Here is an 18,914-nt window from a genome sequence, read left to right as displayed (position 1 = left end):
GGAATGGGGACAGGGACCTCTGGTGGTTGGAACTGGTGTAAGAGAACCCCTGTTCTCCTTCAGTCTTGCTAATCATTAAATCGCTAATAATAAAGGGGCCAGGCATTGGCTCACCTGATTAAGCACACTCATTACAGTATACAAGGACTCAGATCCCCACCTGCAGGGGAGGGAAGCTCCACAATTGGTGAAGCAGGGCTGCAGGTCTCTCTTGAAGCAAGGCTGCAGGTCTCTCTCTCTCTTGCTCTCTCTTTTTTTTTTTTTTTTATACAAATTTTAATTATCTTTATTTGATAGCAAATAGAAGTCAAAAGAGAAGAAGGAGACAGCCATGTAACATGTGCGCTCAACCAGGTGCACCACCTGGCCCCTCTCTTTCTCTATATCTACCTCCCCTTTCAATTTCTGTCTCTATCCAATAGTAAATAAAAGATTGAAAGAAAGAAAAAAGGGAGGACATATTAAAGAGGAGAGATGAGAAGGAAGGGGGGAGTATGGAGGAGGAGGAGAATGGGGAGGAGAAGGGCGAGGAGAAGGTAAGGAGAATGCGGAGGAGGAGAGGGAAGAGAAGGAGGAGGAGGAGAGAAGGAGGGAGGGAGAAGAAGAGGAGAAGGAAAAGAGGGAAAGAGAAGAAAAATGAGGAGGAGGAGGAGAAAAGAAGAGGAGAAGCAGCAACAGAAATGGAAGTAGCAACAGAAGGCAGCAGGAGCAGCAGCAGGAACAAGAGTAGGAGCAGCATCAGGAGTAGAAGGGGCAGGCGCGCGCGGGGCAGGGGCTCGCGGGGCGCGGGGGGCGCGGGCGCTCGCGGGGGGCGCGGGCGCGGGGCAGGGGCTCTGGGGGCGCGGGGGCGCGGGGGGCGGGGGCGCGCGGGGGGCGGGGGCGCGCGGGGAGGCTCGCGGGTCGGGGGCGCGGGGCGGGGGCGGGGGGGGCGCGCGGGGCAGGGGCGCGGGGCTGCGCCCTTGGAGCAGGCGCACGGGGCGGGGGGGGGGGGGTCTTCCGGGTCCCCCCGTCTCCATGACGACCCGGAGGCCCGCAACGGCGGCTGCGGCAGGTCGTTGAGGTTGCGGCGGGAGCCGGGCTGCAGCCGACCTCGCCGGACGGGGACTATGAGAAGATGGTGGGGCCGACGAGGAAGAAGCTGCGAGAGGCGGCGGCCGAGCCGCTGCGCTGTGTCCGCGCCGTGCAGCCCCGGCGGCGGGGCCGGGCGCCGCGAGCGGCCGAGCAGGACGAGGGGGAGGCCGGGCCCGTCCCGCCGCAGCCCGCGCCGCCCGCGCCCCTAGGCGGCAGCCTCCCGGGGGGCGCCCGCGGCTACGTGCAGCGCAGGACGCGGCCCCTGGACCGGCAGAGCTGGGCGCGGCTGGAGCGGGCCGCACGGAGCCTGCTTCTCGGCCGCTTCCAGTTCCTGGGCCTCCTGCTGGCGCGCCTCCGCGAGAAGGTGCCCCTGCTGCCCAGACGGCAGCTCTCCGGCAGGACCAAGCTCAGCGTCGGTGAGCAGAGCGGGCCGCCGGCGGCCGGGCACACGCTGCTTTGGGTGGGACTTCAAGGGCAGTTTAACAGCCTCCGGTGCCACGGGGGTGAAAGCGGAGACTCGTTCCTGTGACCCCCATCCGCTCTTCAGTTGTCAGCGGTTTCCTTTTTTTTTTTTTTTTTTTAATCTTGATTTATTTTTATGTATTTTGATCGCACAGATACTGTGAGAGAGACTAGCTCTCGCTTATTATGATGGTGCAGGGGATTGAACATGGCACCTCGGAACCTCAGGCATGAAGGTCTTTTGTAGAACCATTATGCTGTCTCCCCAGCCCCCTCCCTCCCTCCACCCTTCCTTCCATCTTTATTAATTTATTTTTTTGCCAGAGAGAGCCAGTGAGGGTAAGACCGGCTCTGGCTGAGGGTGGTGCGGAGGATTCAGCCTTGGATCTCCGAGTCTCAGGCATGAAAATCTTTTGGAGAACCATTAATGCTGTCTCTCCAGCCCCTCCCTGCCCCCTCCATTTCTTTCTCTCTCCACTTCTTTTTTTCCTTCTATCCTTCTTTCCTTCCCTTCCTTCCCTCCTTCCTTCCTTCCTTCCTTCCTTCTTTTTAACGTTACAGACTTCTCAGTCATTCTAGAAGATTGTAAACTTTAAATTCCCCCCCCCCCTTTTTGAGGGATTAATGGCTTACTGTCGACAGTAAAATACAGTAGTTGGTACATGAGTATCATTTCTCAGTTTTCCACATAACAATCTAACCCCCCCATCCTCTTCCACCATTATGTTCCAGGATCTGAATACTCCTCCCAACCCCCCCCCCAAATTTTAAATTATCTTTTTATTTATTGGGTAGAGACCGTCAGAACTTGAGAGAGAAGGGGGAGGCAGAGAGGGAGAGAGGGAGAGAAACCCCTGCAGCCCTGCTCCACCACTCTTGAAGCTTACCCCCTGCAGGTGGGGAGGGGGCTCACACCCCCGCCCTTGGCTCGGCATGTACCAAAATGTGCCTGTCTGCAGGTTACTATAGGTGCACTCAGCCAGGTGTGCCAGCACCTGGCCGCTTCAAGTTGTTGTTCTCTAACTTTCCATCGCTATTGGGGAAATGCTGACCGACACGATGTTCTGTGTGCAGTGTCTTATGTTCCCATGATAGGCATCAGCCCAACACACCCGCCACCAACTTGTCATCTTCCTTCATCAGAGGGTGCTAGGATCTCTCCCACCCCCCCTTTGGAACCTTGCTCCTCCAGCCTCGCTTGAAGGAGCAATTGAACATACCTAATTAGAAGTTTCACCCTGCATTTTCCCCATCTTTGTTTCTCAAGCCTCACCTATAAGGGAGATCATTCATTATTCTTTGATCCATGTTTTTGTGTTCTTCGATAGCTACCTAGGAGAGAAACTGACATCATCATCAAATGGCAGGTCTATTTTAAAAAATATTTTATTTAATTATTAATAGGGAAGATAAAAGGAGAGAGAGAGAGAAAGAACCAGACATTCACTCTGGTACATGTGCTGCTGGGGACTGGACTCAGGACCTCATGCTTTAACCATTAGGCCACCTCCTGGGCCTGGCAGGTCTATTTTTAATGTTTTATGGACTAACCAAGCTGTTTCTGCAGGGGGTGGGACCAAGTTACATATATTCCCATCAATGATGTGACAAAATCCCTCTCCAGGACTAGTTGCTTCTATCCTTTTTAATGGATGACATTCTCACACATGTGAGGCAGTAATTCCTTGTTGTCTTGATTTGCTTTTCTCTAATAGTCAGTGACTTGGAGCTTTTTATTCCTATGCCTGTTGGCCATTTTGTATCTTCTTTGGTGAAGAGTCAGTCTGTTTCTCAGTGGGGCTGTTGTAGTTGTTGCTGAGTTTTATAATCACATTACATAGTTAGGTTATTAACCTTTTTGTCCGATGTATGACATGTGAAAGTCTTTTCCCTTTTGGTAAAATGCCCTTTTGTTTTGTTGATTTCTTTTTCTTTAAAATGCAGTCAGGCATAGGGGACCTTCTATGTCATGAGCAAAAGTTTTATTTCAACCTGAGCATTCATGGTAAGTGAGAGCAGGGAAAACTTTTTAGAAAAAGATGGGATTTGAATTATGGTACACAGAGAAAACTGCTGTACGCAAAGTCAAGAGAGTACGAAAACATAAATTTAGGCTGAAGGGAGGTGTACGATAAAAAGCAAATGGAAGGAGAGGAAAGTTGGCTAGAACCAGCTTTGTGAGTCTGTTAGGTTTAAGGTCTTCGAATTTCATTCAGTGGCAAGTCCTTTTATTCTTTAAGAAAAAAAGAAGTAGGGGGGCCAGGTGGTGGCCCACCTGGTTACATGCACACATTGCTGTGCACATAGACCTGGGTTCAAGCCCCTGGTCCCCATCTGCAGGGGGAAAGCTTCACGAGTGGTGAAGCAGGGCTGCAGGTGTCTCTGCCTCTTTCCCTCTCTATCTCCTCTCCGCTCTCAATTTCTTTCTGTCTCTATCCAATAATAAATAAATAAAAATAAATAAAAAAACAAGAAAAAAGTAACGAGGGGCCAGGTAATGGTGCACCTGGTTGAGTGCACATGTTACATTGTGTAAGGACCTGGGTCTCATGTGCAGGGGGAAAGCTTCAAGAGTGGTGAAGCAGGGCTGCAGGTGTCTCTCCATTCCTCTCCCTCTATCTCTCTGTTCCTCTCAATTTTTGGCTGTCTCTGTCCAATGAGTAAAGATAATATTTTTTAAATAAAAAAGTAATGAGATGAATAAAATGCTCATAACATAGAATTAACCACATTAAAGTGAATGATTAAGTACTATTTAGTACACTCACTAAATGTCTTGCACTTAGTCTTATAGATGTAGCACTGTGTTATAACATTGTATGTGTCAGGTGGGCATTACCGAGTATGTGTACATAAGTTTAATTCTTTTTATTTTTCATATAATTTTATTTATTATCATTGGATAGAGATCGAGAGAAATTGAAAGGGGAGGAGGAGATAGGGAGAGAGACAGAGAAACACTTGCAACCTTGCTTCACCTCTTATGAAGGTGGTGAACCTGGAGGTGGGGACCAGGGGTTTGAACCTGGGTCCGTGAACATTGTAAAGTGTGTGCCTAACCAGGTGTGCCACTGCCTGCCCCCAGTTCACTTCTGTCTCTCATCATAAAATTGTCCTTTTGTCTTGATTTATCCACCCCCTTCCCTTCTAGTAGCCACAAACTGATTTTATTTCTTAGATTTCTTTATTGGGGGATTAATGTTTTACATTTGACAGTAAATACAGTATTTTGTACATGCATAATATCTCTCAATTTTGCACAGAACAATACAACCCCCACTAGGTCCTCTGTCATCCTTTTTGGACCTGTACTCTCTCCCACCCCCCACCCCAGAGTCTTTTACTTTGATGCGATAACACAAACTGATTTTATACTAGAAACTTTTTGTTTTTTACTTATTTAGTCTGTTTACTTTCTCTGTAGACCTCATATGAGTGAGGTTATAAGAAGCTTGACTTTCTCAATCTGACATTTCACTAAGCATAAAACTTTCTCTGCTGTTATAATGAATCATGTTGTTGCAGGGTTTCATCATTAAAAAAATTTTTTTTTTGCCTCCAGGGTTATTTCTGGGGCTTGGTGCCTGCACCATGAATCCACTGCTCCTGGAGGCCATTTTTTACCCCCTTTTGTTGCCCTTGTTGTTGTAGCCTTGTTGCAGTTATTATTGTTGTTGATGTCGTTGTTGTTGGATAGGACAGACAGACATGGAGAGACGAAGGGAAGACAGAGAGGAGGAGAGAAAGACAGAGAGGAGGAGAGAAAGACAGACACCTGTAAACCTGCTTCACTGCCTGTGAAGTGACTCCCTTGCAGGTGGGAAATGGAGAGAGGAAGGGAAGACAGAGAGGGGGAGGGAAAGAGAGACACCTGTAGACCTGCTTCACCGCCTGTAAAGGGACTCCCCTGTAGGTGGGGAGCCGGGGGCTCGAACCGGATTCCTTACGCCGGTCCACTGCGCTTTGCGCCACCTGCGCTTAACCCGCTGCGCCACCGCCCGCCTCCCATAAGTCAGACTTTCTTTACCCAGTTATTAGTTGGTGGGTATTTCGGTTGTTTCCAATTCTTAGTTAATGTAAATGATGCTATGATCAACATGGGTGTATATGTCTCCTACAGTGAGTATTTTTGTTTCTTCTTTTGTATAAGTTCTTAGAAGTGGGATAACTGAGTTGTGTAGAATACCTACTTCCATTTTTTAAGGGGGGAAGCCCACTCCACACTGATAATGCCGCACCAGTTTACATTCCCACTGACGGTACATCAGGCTGCCCTTCTCTCAACTTCCTGTCTAATCTTTGTCCTTGCTCTTCCTTCTTTTTTTTTTTAAATTATCTTTATTTATTAATTGGATAGAGTCAGCTAGAAATTGAGAACAACGAAGGAGATAGAGAGGAAAAGAAACAGAGACGCCTGCAGCCCTGCTTCATCACTCGCAAAGCTTTCCCCCTGCAGGTGGGGACTGGGGGCTCGAACTTCGTCCTTGAGCACCACAACCCAGACCCTCTTGGTTTCTCTTTATCCTATCAAACTAACAGTAAAAAAAAGAAATTGTCTAAGAAAAATTCTAACTGTAAAACTGAGTGAGACTTTATAAATAAAAGTGGGCAAAATAAAGGTACTTGGGAAAACCTCTTACAATTATTTTTTTTTAAGAGAAGAGGAAAATGAAAAACCAGATAAGTGTATAAAAACAGAGGTCAGAAAATAGAGGAAAAATGGGATGAAAAATGTGACAGAGGAGAGTCGGGCGGTAGCGCAGCGGGTTAAGCGCACGTCGCGCAAAGCACAAGGACCTGCTTAAGGATCCCGGTTCAAGCCCCCGGCTCCCCACCTGCAGGGGAGTCGTAGGTGTCTGTCTTTCTCTCCCCTTCTCTGTCTTCCCCTCCTCTCTTCATTTCTCTCTGTCTTATCTAACAGTGACGACATCAGTAACAACAACAATAATAACTACAACGACAATGAAAAACAACAAGGGTAACAAAAGGGAAAATAAATATTTAAAATTTTTAAAAGTATAACAGAGGAGGAAATAATAAAAGAAAAACTTGGTCAAATATTTAAGAGAGGTTGAAAATCATGAAGATGTAAAAGACGTCATTGATGTTGATCATGACTTGATTAAAAGATCATTAAAAATAAGTGATTTCTGGGCTGGGCGGTAGCGCAGTGGGTTAAGTGCACATAGTGCAAAGCGCTAGGCTCACCAGCCCCCGGCTCCCCACCTGCAGGGGAGTCACTTCACAGGCGCTGAAACAGGTCAGCAGGTGTCTGTCTTCCTTATCTCCTCTCTGTCTTCCCCTCCTCTCTCCATTTCTCTCTGTCCTATCCAACAACAACAAGGGCAACAAAAATGGGGGAAGTGACCACCAGGAGCAGTGGATTCCTAGTGGATTCCACTTATAACCCTGGAGGCAAAAATAAGTAAGTAAATTAAATTTTTAAAATGAGCTATTTCAGAAAATCTGAAGGTATTTAAGAAAATAAAGGTTGGGGGTCGGGCGGTGGCACAGGGGGTTAAGCGTACATGGTGCAAAGCGCAAGGACCGGCTTAAGGATGCGGAGCCCCCCGGCTCCCCACCTGCAGGGGAGTCGCTTCACAGGTGGTGAAGCAGGTCTGCAGGTGTCTGTCTTTCTCTCCCCCTCTCTGTCTTCCCCTCCTCTCTCCATTTCTCTCGGTCCTATCCAACAACGAACAACATCAACAATCAACAATGGTAATAATAATAACCACACCGAGGCTACAACAAGGGCAGCAAAAGGGGGAAAAAATGGCCTCCAGGAGCTGTGGATTCATGGTGCAGGCACTGAGCCCAGCAATAACCCTGGAGGAAAAAAAAAAAAGAAAAGAAAAGAAAGGTTGAGCAAGGAGCTGGTGAGATAGCATATTGGTTGTGTAAAAATTATCTTTCCTGCCTAATGCACCAGAGATTCCAAGTTCAAGCTGGAACATAGTGGTGCTCTGGTAAAATAAATAATTAAATAAATTCAACAGAAATCTTGTCAGTGACTGGGGAAGAATTTATGCCATAGTTTGAAGACTGTTGATTAAAGAAAGTGGGGTTTTAAAATAATTTTAGGGAGTCAGGCGGTAGTGGAGCGGGTTAAGCGCCAAGTGGCGCAAAGCGCAAGGACCAGCTTAAGGATCCTGGTTTGAGCCCCCCGGCTCCCCACCTGCAGGGGAGTCAATTCATAGGCTATGTAGCAGGTCTGCAGGTGTCTATTTTTCTCTCCCTCTCTGTCTTCCCTTCCTCCCTCCATTTCTCTCTGTCCTATCCAACAAATGACGACATCAGTAACAACAACAATAATAACTACAGCAATAAAACAACAAGGGCAACAAAAGGGAATAAATAAATAATTTAAAAAATAATTTTAGTGGGGACAGTAGTGACTTGGACAGTTATTGACATATTGGTACAGTTTCTTATATCCCTGTGAAGGTATCTTCATGCTGCTCCTGTCACTAACCCCAGTACCTCTTCACCATCCTGCCCTGGACACCAGGTACCCTGCCTCCATCTTCCACTAGTCCAGAATTTTTTGCTTTGTTGCAAGACACACCACCTTGTTTTCCATTTCTTCACCTGCTTCTAGTGAGACTATCCAGGACGTGTCCTTAACACATTGACTTGTCTCAGCTAATATAAGCCCTTCAAGTCCCAAACAAGAGTTTTTATCATTTCTGACAGCCAACTAATATTTCTACAATTTTCTTAGCCACTTGGCTGTTGCTGGGCATCTGGGTTGCTTCCATGTTCAGATTATAAAAACTTGCTGTTTTCAGCATAGGTGTGCACAGATCTCTCTGAATTTATGCGTTTGTGTTCTTTGGGTAGATTCTTGCTGGAGGGTCTGCAGGGTCATTGGGTATATCCATTTTTAGTATTTCAGGAGTCCTCTAGAATTGGCATTCTTGACAGTAGTGCAGAAGTGTTTCTTTTTAGAATTGGTTTTGTTGTTATTGTTTACTTATTTATAGGATAGGGGAAATTGAGAGAATTGAGAGACAGAGACGCCTGCAGACCTGCTTCACTGCTCAGGAAGCTTCCTTCTTGCAGGTCCTTTGAATCAGGTCTTTGCACATAGTAATGCATGAAGAGTGTCCCTCTTAAGGAAAATGTCAGGGAGTCGGGCGGTAGCGCAGTGGGTTAAGTGCACATGGCACAAAGCACAAGGACCGGTTAGGATCCCTGTTCAAGCCCCCGGCTCCCCACTTGCAGGGGAGTCGCTTCACAGGCGGTGAAGCAGGTCTGCAGGTGTCTCTCTGTGTCTCTTTCTCTCTATCTCCCCCTTCTCTCTCAATTTCTCTCTGTCTTTATCCAATAACAAATAAATTTAAAAAAATTAAAAAAAAAAGAAAAATGTTTTAAGGCCCCGAAGAATTAAAGGTAGAAGGGAAGATTAAGGAGAGAGGGGAAGTTTGAGTTTCACAGAAAGGGAATAATTGATGGAACAAATTTGGGGGAGAAGGCCAGAGAAATAGCTCTGTATTGGATGCTGTAGGTGTCTATCATGTCTCTGTATCTGTACTGGATAACGCACTACTTATGAAACCCACAGTGTTGAAAGAAGTTTTCATGTGGTCCAGGGTAGATAGCATAATAGTTATACAAAGAGACTTTCATTTCTGAGTCACCAGAGTCCCAGGTTCAATCCTCTGTGCCACCATAAGCCAGAGCTCAGCAGTGTTCTGGTAAGAAAAAGTTTCTGTGCTGTGGTCTTTTACACAATCACACACACAATCAATCTCAATCAGCCTCCACTCTCTCTCTCTCTCTCTTTCTCTTTCTGTCTCTCTCTCTGTCTTTCTGTGTCTAAGAAAAAAAATGAAGGAGGTAGAAGTAAAAGCACAAAATTTGAGAGATTAAGTTTGGGAAAGAAAAGATTATTTCCTCTTCAGATATGGCAATGTTAGCTGAAAAAGAAACAGAGCATATATATATTTTTTTAAGGTGAGTTTATTAAAGAATCAGACTGGAACTAGAGTCCCAGAGGGACTTGAGTCCAGGAGTAGTTCTTCCACTATTTTGATAAAACTGGTTCAAAGATGGTGTTTAGGATAAAGAGGTATTTATGCATTATGTGTACGTAGGTGAGGTTATGACTTTAAGTAATCTGGCAAAAAAAAAAGCAATTAGGCAGCATTATTTGTGTCTCACTGTTATCTCAGCATTGAGGCAACAAAGTAAAGTTATTTCTATTTATTTTCCTGTCTTCCTTGTTATCCTGATGTTTGTCCACACCACTATGCTCCTGTCTCTCAGAGAATCAGATGGCTTGGGGTCTCTTCAGGGAGCCCAAGTAGCTTTCTTTTTGGTGTTTGGCTTACACACATGTGCAAGAAAGATGGTGGTTTCACCATCATTTCCTGAGTTTCTCATGGCTTCTTGAGCAACAAACAGAAAAGCCACATTGAAGTGGATATAAGAGCAGTTGGAGTGCTGCAGTCAGGCTGGTCTCTGTCTCAGTAAAAGTGAAGTTCTGGATCACCTTCAAAATTCAGTTTGATAAAGACAGAATGCAAGCACATCACAGGTATGATTTTCATCACAATTTGGAACAAGGGCTGTGATGACTGTTTCACACATCACCACAGCCACATCATTTTATTTTTCACTTTTTTTTGGCCCCCAGGGTTATCCCTGGGGTTCAGTGCCTGCACTATGAATCCACTGCTGCCGGTGGCCATTTCCCCCCTTTTTTCCTTTCTATTTTATTGGATAAGATATATAGAAATTGAGAGGGGGGGGAGATATAGAGAGGGAGAGAAAGATAGACACCTACAGACCTCCACTGCTCATGAAGCCCCCCCACAGGTGGTGAGTGGGGGCTTGAACGCGGGTCCTTGCACAGGGTAATGTGTGCATTTAACCTGGTGTGCCACCACTTGGCCCTGACAGACATATCATTTGTGGAGTGTGGGGCAAGCCCTACTGAGAGGTGAGTTCTATTCAGTTTATGTCCTTTTTTCTTAGGCTCCTTAACAGAATTAGCCAACTTGCTAGTTTGTACACTCGCTCTCTTTATGCATATGAGGGAGCGCATTTGAAATACTTGTTCTAAAAGCATTTTATAATAACACAGCTTATAATTGATTAATTTTTTAATGTTTCTTTTTTACAGCTATCTTTGTGGGACTTTTACACTGGTAAGACTAGTTTTAGTTTGACTTTCATAGATTAAAAACGTTTGAGTTTAAAACCATCTCTGCCTACAATGAAAGTGTTAACCACTTGCCATATGTATAAGCAGGTGCCTGCACAGTCGTCAAATAAATAAATAAATAAATATATATATATATATATCTTTTTTCAAGAAGTCTTATATATGAAGCCACATATGCAGACTAGATTCATTAAGGAAATAGTGGATTCATTAAGGGAGTAGGCTTTTTAAAAATTTCTTTATTGGGGAATTAATGTTTTACATTTGACAGTAAATACAATAATTTCTACATGCATAATATTTGCCAGTTTTCCATATAACATTACAACCCCCACTAGGTCCTTTATCATCCTTTTTGGACCTGTATTCTCCCTCTCCCCCCACAGACCCCAGAATCTTTTACTTTGATGCAATACGCCAATTCCAGTTCAGGTTCTGCTTGGTTTTCTCTTCTGATCTTGTTTTTCAACTTCTGATCTTGGGAATAGTAGATTATGAAGGTTTCTTTCTTTCTTTTCTTCTTCTTCTTCTTCTTTTTTTTTTTTTTGCCAAAGATACTCCTCACTGCGTTTCTAATGTATTTTGTCTATTTCTTCTATATTTTCCATTCTCTACATTTATTTATCTTGCAACTTTTTAAAAATCATTTTTATTTACTTACTAGGTAGAGACAGCCAGAAATTGAGAGGGAAGGGGGAGATAGAGAGCAAGACAAAGAGACACCTGCAGCCCTGCTTCAGCACTTGCAGACCTCTCCCCCTGCAGGTGGGGCCCAGGGGTTTGAACCCAGGTCCTTGCACATTGTAATGTGCAGCACAACCAGGTACGCCACCACCAGGCCCCTATTTATTTTGGATAGAGACAGAAATTGAGAAGGACAAGGGAGATAGAAAGACACACACACACACACACACACACACACACACACACACACACACCTGTAACACTGCTTCACCACTTGTGAACCGTCAGCCCGCAAGTGGGGTCTTTGGGCTTGAATCACATCCTTGTACACTGTAATGTGTGTCCTCTACCAGGTGCACCACCATCTGGCCCCTCGTTTTTTTTAAAAAATATTTTATTTATTTATGAGAAATATAGGAGGAGAGAGAAGGAGAGGGAGAGGGAGAGAGAGAGAGAACCAGACATCGCTCTGGCACATGTGCTGCCGGCGATTGAACTCAGGACTCATCCTTGAGAGTCCAATGCCTTATCCACTATGCCACCTCCTGGACCACAGTTTATTTACTTTTTAGTAGAGCACTGGCTCAGCTCTGGTTCATGGTGATGCTGAGAATTGTATATTCTGTTTTTTTATTTTATGGTATGAAGTAATTGTGTGGTATTGGTGCCATAAGTCAAGCGATGTTTAATCAGTAGTAATATCCTTTAACTGTAAGGTAGAAAAGATGATAAAGACTGAATAATAATAGAGGATTAAATGACCAAGACTTTGACTACACACACACATGGACTTTACTTGTAAAAGTTATGTGATCATGTGAAAATATTTTTCCTCTGTGATAGTTATCTTTCTTTCAAAGGATTAATTAACAAAACCATAGGGTAGGAGGGGTACAACTCCACACAATTCCCACCACCCAATCTCCATATCCCACCCCCTCTCCTGATAGCTTTCCCATTCTCTATCCCTCTGGGAGCATGGACCCAGGGTCATTGTGGGTTGCAGAAGGTGGAAGGTCTGGCTTCTCTAATTGCTTCCCCACTGAACATGGGCGTTGACTGGTTGGTCCATACTCCCAGTCTGCCTCTCTCTTTCCCTAGTAGGATGGGTCTCTGGGGAAGCGGAGCTCCAGGACACATTGGTGGGGTCTTCAGTCCAGGGAAGCCTGGCCAGCATCCTGATGACATCTGGAACCTGGTGACTGAAAAGAGAGTTAACATACGAAGCCAAACAAATTGTTGAGCAATCATGGACCCAAAGGTTGGAATAGTGGAGAGGAAGTGTTGGGGGGGTACTCACTGCAAACTCTAGTGTGCTTCTGCTTTCAGGTATATATTTTGCAGTAGTTTACGGATACGTGTGAACATATGTTCTCTCTCACAGAAACTGGTGTATATCTAGGTTTTGGGACTTTGTTAGAAAGTGAACCACCTGAGATGGAATTAGAGTATACTATGAAAGGAAAGGTATCACCCGAGTAATGAAGCTGAAGAGTTGTCATTCCACACGTGAAGTCTCTGGACACAGTCTGAAGTGAAGCATGTTGAGGTGGCAATCGTTGTGTTGATTAGGTTGTGATCAGCAGATGCAATATTATTTGATATGGATTGGGAGAGGCATACGGGAAAGTGGGCCCTATCCAAGGGTTCCAGGACTGGGGGAAGTAGAAGCTCTATAGTGGAGATGTGAGGTTCCTGCTGTCTTAGGGTTCAAAAAGACAATCGATAGTTAATGTTATCATCACATTATTTATTAATTGGGTTAACTTTGAAAAGTCCTTTTGTTAGGGTTTGCTGTACAGTACCCAGTATCTTGTATATAGCTGTGCTATTGGTTGCTTCTGATCTACTTGGTCTAGGCTTTTGAAAGAGTCTGCATATCAAATACGCAGCCTATATATTAAAAAGATTCAGTCTGTGTTTTGAAAAACTTCGAGACATACAATTAATTTTCCCCCTTTCGTATTAATTAACTAGTGATTTATATGTCTACATTTTGCTAGGAGTGTACATAAACACCATTCCCACCACCAAAACACTGTGACCCATCCCTGCCACCCACTCCCACCCCCCACTGTCCCAGGAAGCCGCATGTTTGCCCCTCACCACAGGGTTTTTACTTTGATGCCTTACTTACAATTTGGTCAGGTCCTGCTTTTAGTTTCCCTTTCAGATCTTCTTACTCAACTTCTGTTGATGAGTGGGATCATCCCATACTCATCTTTATCTTTCTGACTTAGCTCACTTAACATAATTCCTTCTAGCTCTGCCCAAGATGGGTCAGAGAAGGTGGGTTCCCTGTTCTTGATAGCTGCATAGTAGATAGTTGTCTTTCTACATGAGCTCAGGGATTGCTACTCCAGGAAATAGGGGAATTGTCCCATTTACTCTCAGGACAAGAGTTGTTCTGGTTATTTAGTCTGTGGAGGGATTTTGGATGTTAAAACCGAGACTGTAATGGTGAGAAACATTTCCTACCATTTCTTGGCTAGTGCCCTACATAGAAATAAAGATGGGGGGAGTCAGGCGGTGGCGCAGCGGGTTAAGCGCACGTGGTGCAAAGTGCAAGGACCGGCATAACGATCCCAGTTCGAGCCCCGGCTCCCCACCTGCAGGGGAGTCGCTTTACAGGCGGTGAAGCAGGTCTGCAGGTGTCTGTATTTCTCTCCCCCTCTCTGTCTTTCCCTCCTCTCTCCATTTCTCTCTGTCCTATCCAACAACGACATCAATAACCACAACAATGTTAAACAAGGGCAACAAAAGGGAAAATAAATAAATAAATATAAAAATAAAAAAATAAATAAAATAAAAAGAAATAAAGATGGGTGGAAAGTAGGATTAATATATGGAAGTGTTTTTTATTTTCTACTTTGGAAAGCATCTCTATCAATTCAGGATAGTGTGATTGCCGACCATAACTCATTTTGCCTATTCTGTGTGAGTCTGTCACTGCCCACAGCAGCAGTATGAGTCACACTAGGAAAGTATCTCAGGCAGTTCTTTGGCATCTAAAAGTTGATCTCTTATATAGCTTTCTCTGAAAGCTGTTATAATTCAAAGTGATTTTGTTTGAAATTATGTTCTCAGTGCTTTCCAGAAATTATGGACACATTCCTCAAATCCTCAACAATAGAATTATGTGTGAGACCTAACCAAATCTTGTCTCTACTTTGAGTTAAAAATCTGTGGTTAGAGTGGAGACAGAAAGTCCCCCAGGAATTTTAGATAAACAGTTAAAATTAAGAATCAAGCACTGAATGATGTCCTGGGGAAAAGGATGACAGAGGACCTAGTGGGGGTTGTATTGTTCGGTGGAAAACTGGGGAATGTTATGCATGCACAAACTATTGTATTTACTGTCAAATGTAAAACATTAATCCCCAATAAAGGAAAAAATAAAAAAGAAAGATATTCCAGTTATGAGCTATATACTATATGATGTCTGAATAGTCAAGCCTGTGTGTACATTATAAATTTATCTCAGTATGTATTATAAAAATTCTCTCTCCATTTTAAGGCTTTTGCATTTTATTTCTCTGTAACTTAGTTTTGTTCTTAATCGTGTGCCCTTTCCCTCCCCTCAGGATACATTTGAAAACACTTTTTGAAAGTGATCGCCATTTTTCTCACCTCTCATCTTTGGAGCGGGAGATGACTTTTCGCACTGAAATGGTCAGAGTCTACTAATGAAATCCTTTTTAGTTTAAAAAATAGTAAGACTGGGCTGACAAGCTAGCTCAACAGTAAGTGTACCTGCTTTGCCAAGTACAGGACCCAGGTTTGAGCTTCCCTGTTGTGGTGTCAACTCCTTCCCTTCCATCTGGAAAAACTGACTCTTGAGTGATGAAGCCCCATGCTGAGAGAAGACAAATAACAATAAAATGAGAAGGCAGACCAGGCAGTGGGACACCTAGTTAAGCACACACAGTACTAAGCGCAAGGACCTGCATAAGGATCCACGGGGGGAAACTTCACAGGCGGTGAAGCAGGTCTGCAGGTGTCTGTCTTTCTCTCTCCCTCTCTGTCTTCCCCTCCTCTCTCCATTTCCCTCTGTCCCATCGAGTAAAACGGAAAAAGCTGCCAGAGCAGTGGGTTCAGAGTGCCTGCACTGAGCCCCAGTGAGAACCCTGGAGGCAAGATAAGATAAAATTGAGAAATGAGAAGGAATAATGAGACTAGACAGTGGAGATAGGAGTGACTGGAATGGATTCTTGGCAAACTGCACTGTTCACAATGTTACAGGTTAGATTTATTACTTAAGCAGAAATGTGAGCAGGATTTTTGTTTTTAACTTTACAACTCTTCCTTTTTTAAAATGCAAACCTTATACGATGAGAGAGATGAGTCATAGTAGCTAGGACAAAAGGAGAACAAGGAAATTTTATCCTTTAAAATTGATATAGGAGTATCTGCGTCTGAAGTAGCTTTATCATTTGCAGGATCTAGAAACTCCACGTTTTACTTGACTTTTAATTATATGAATATATATCTTTTAATTTTTTTTAAGTTTTTTTAAAAATAGTTATTATTTTCTCTTTTGTTGCCCTTATTGTTTTACTGTTGTAGATATTATTATAGTTGTTGTTGGCTAGGACAGAGAGAAATGGAGACAGGAGGGGAAGACAGAGAGGGGGAGAGAAAGACAGACACCTGCAGATCTGCTTCACCGCCTATGAAGTGAGCCCCCCCTGCAGGTGGGGAGCCGGGGGCTCGAACCGGGATCCTTACGCCGGTCCTTGCACTTGGCACCACATGTGCTTAACCCGCTGCACTACCACCCAACTCCCTATATGAGTATATTTTAGTTGTCATGTGATTTTAAAATAATCTAACAGACAACTTTCATTATGATTTCATTAAATTTTGTAATTCTTTTGTTACCTAGTCTGTAACATAGAGTTAAAGGCATTTGTGATCCATGTGCCCCATACTTCTCAGTGGGAGTAAAGGAGGCGGCGAGTGACACTCAGGACACCAGGGTCACCCCCCAGGTCAGCTAGTGCAGGACAGACAACCAGCTGAAACTTGCTCTCCTCACTCTGTAGTCACTGATTTTTTTTAAGTGTAGTTATATTCGAATTCTAAATTCAAATGTAAAAATTCTTGAAGTAGAAAATTTTAACTTTTCAGCTATTTCTCAGTGTATAGTTCTGAGACATTAAATTCTTACACATTTTGTTGTATAAAACCATCACTGCTCTCCGTTTCCAGGACCTTTTCATTATCCCAAAGAGAAACTCCCAAGAGAGGACATAAGACCTGAATAAAGAGAAGTGTGGCTGACCCCAGCCTTTGAGAAGCGCACCACTGGCTGCCTGGAGCAGTTCTGTGCTTCCTTCTAATGCTTGCAGTCGGCTACTTCCTTCCCTCCATAAGTTCCTGTGGTTCAATTCTCTGTATAGAGAATATAGATACATATAGACGTATAGATATCTGAGTGGTACCATGTGGTTGTTGTCTTACTTTTTTTATTTACTTCACTAAACATCATCACCTTAAGCCCCCTCCATTTTATCCTGGGTGACACAATATCCTCTTTTGTAAAATCTGGGGAAAGGAATTATTTTCTATTTGAAAAGTTGTACCAGGATATGAAGATATCTCTGTTTACACTAGAGTCTCATCTGATTTCAACCGCTAGATATGTCACAGTATGCAGCAAAATCAGGCTGTAAGAATTAAAAGCAGATTGTGACTCTTTTTGAGCCTACAGAATAGATAGAGAACAATGATAACTTACAGGTATATGCTTTTTCAAATTCCAGAAATACTAAATCAGAGGATAATTATGAATCTCACTGACCTTTTTTTTTAAAAAAAAAAATCAAAAGAAAATGTTCTAAAAGGAATTACAAAAAGAAATGGATTTACTAGCAAGGTAGTTCAGTGGTAGAATGTGTGCCAGGTATATGTGAGTCCTTGGCTTCAGCTGCTACACCATGTGAAAGAAGCGGAAACAGAGGATAGAACTGTACTGTGACTTCGCCACCTCTTTCTCTCTCCTACTTTTTCGTAGAAATTGGGCTGTGGCAGGTGACTCAGTAGTAGAGTACATGCCTCTTACGTAAGCGGTCCTGGGTTCAATTCCAGCAATAAATGAATGACAAATTAAGAGAATTTCAAGTCCGATTGAATTGACAATATGTGCCTTTTTTAAAAAGGGACTTTATTATTCCTACTTCAAGACCATTATTGAAGCACCTTCATTTTTGGAAGGATTGTGGATGATTATGAATGACAGGCTCACTGAATATCCACTTGTAATCAACGCAGTGAAACGCTTCTATCTTTATCCAGAGGTGAGTAGTATGTGGGGACATATAATTATAGAGTAATTTTTTTTTTAATAGCTAAAAAATACTAAAGTCAATGATGGCATATAAAGGAAGGAACCCCTAGGTTTTATTGATTGTATGTGTTCTTATAATAAGCAGACTATTAAAAATGCCTAAATTTAAGGATCCCCTCTTCCCCACCAAACTGTGCTCATATTTTTTCAGAAAAATAGAGCCTTAAAATGGACAGAATGGCAAGTATAATAGACACGTAAACTCTATTCCCTTGGTCTGTGTGTCTTCTTTGATTCCAGTGCCAGGCAGTTTTGATTACAATAGCTCTGCAGTGTAATTTGAGATCAGGAAGTGTGATGCCTCCAGTCTTGTTCTTCTTTCTCAATATATATCTATGGTGACCTTAGGTATTTTTCTAGTTCTAGTTAGTTTGACTTCTCTTCTAATTGTATTTCTTCCCCTTTACTTCTTTTATTTATTTATTTATTTATTTTACTTAAGAAAGGATAAATTAACAAAACCATAGGGTAGGAGGGGTACAACTCCACACAATTCCCACCACCCAATCTCCATATCCCACCCCCTCCCCTGATAGTTTTCCCATTCTCTATCCCTCTGGGAGCATGGACCCAGGGTCATTGTGGGTTGCAGAAGGTGGAAGGTCTGGCTTCTCTAATTGCTTCCCCGCTGAACATGGGCGTTGACTGGTCGGTCCATACTCCCAGTCTGCCTCTCTCTTTCCCTAGTAGGATGGGTCTCTGGGGAAGCGGAGCTCCAGGACACATTGGTGGGGTCTTCAGTCCAGGGAAGCCTGGCCGGCATCCTGATGACATCTGGAACCTGGTGACTGAAAAGAGAGTTAACATACGAAGCCAAACAAATTGTTGAGCAATTCCCCTTTACTTCTTTACTCTTGCCTAATTGCTATGACTAGAATCTCCAAGACTATGTTGAATAGTAATGGCTACAGTTGGCAACCATATCTTGTACCTGATTGAAGAGGGAAAGCTTTCAGTTTCTCATCATTGAGTATGTTCGTTGTAAGTTTGATGTATATTGACTTGATTATTTTTTTAAATTTTTATTTATAAAAAGCAAACACTGACAAAAACCATAGGATAAGAGGGGTACAACTCCACACAATTCCCACCACCTGAATTCCATAACCCATCCCCTCCCCTGATAGCTTTCCTTTTTTTTTTATCCCTCTGGGAGTATGGACCCAGGGCCATCATGAG

General features: G+C 43.6%; 1 protein-coding gene across 1 annotated transcript in view; it reads left to right on the top strand.

Annotated features, from left to right (window-relative positions):
* Positions 1-1,106: 1,106 nt before the first annotated feature.
* DPY19L2 (dpy-19 like 2) overlaps positions 1,107-18,914 on the top strand; it is a 77,348-nt gene continuing 59,540 nt past the window's right edge. The window contains exons 1-4 of the mRNA XM_007523397.3: positions 1,107-1,487; positions 10,661-10,685; positions 14,971-15,058; positions 17,548-17,685. Coding sequence (XP_007523459.2) covers positions 1,115-1,487; positions 10,661-10,685; positions 14,971-15,058; positions 17,548-17,685 — 624 coding nt within the window. The 5' untranslated portion in view covers positions 1,107-1,114. The remainder of the gene's footprint in view (positions 1,488-10,660; positions 10,686-14,970; positions 15,059-17,547; positions 17,686-18,914) is intronic.

This window comes from Erinaceus europaeus, chromosome 8 (genome assembly GCF_950295315.1).
Source record: "Erinaceus europaeus chromosome 8, mEriEur2.1, whole genome shotgun sequence".
In the NCBI taxonomy this organism is placed as follows: Eukaryota; Metazoa; Chordata; class Mammalia; order Eulipotyphla; family Erinaceidae; genus Erinaceus; species Erinaceus europaeus.
This window is presented reverse-complemented; position numbering and strand designations above follow the sequence as displayed.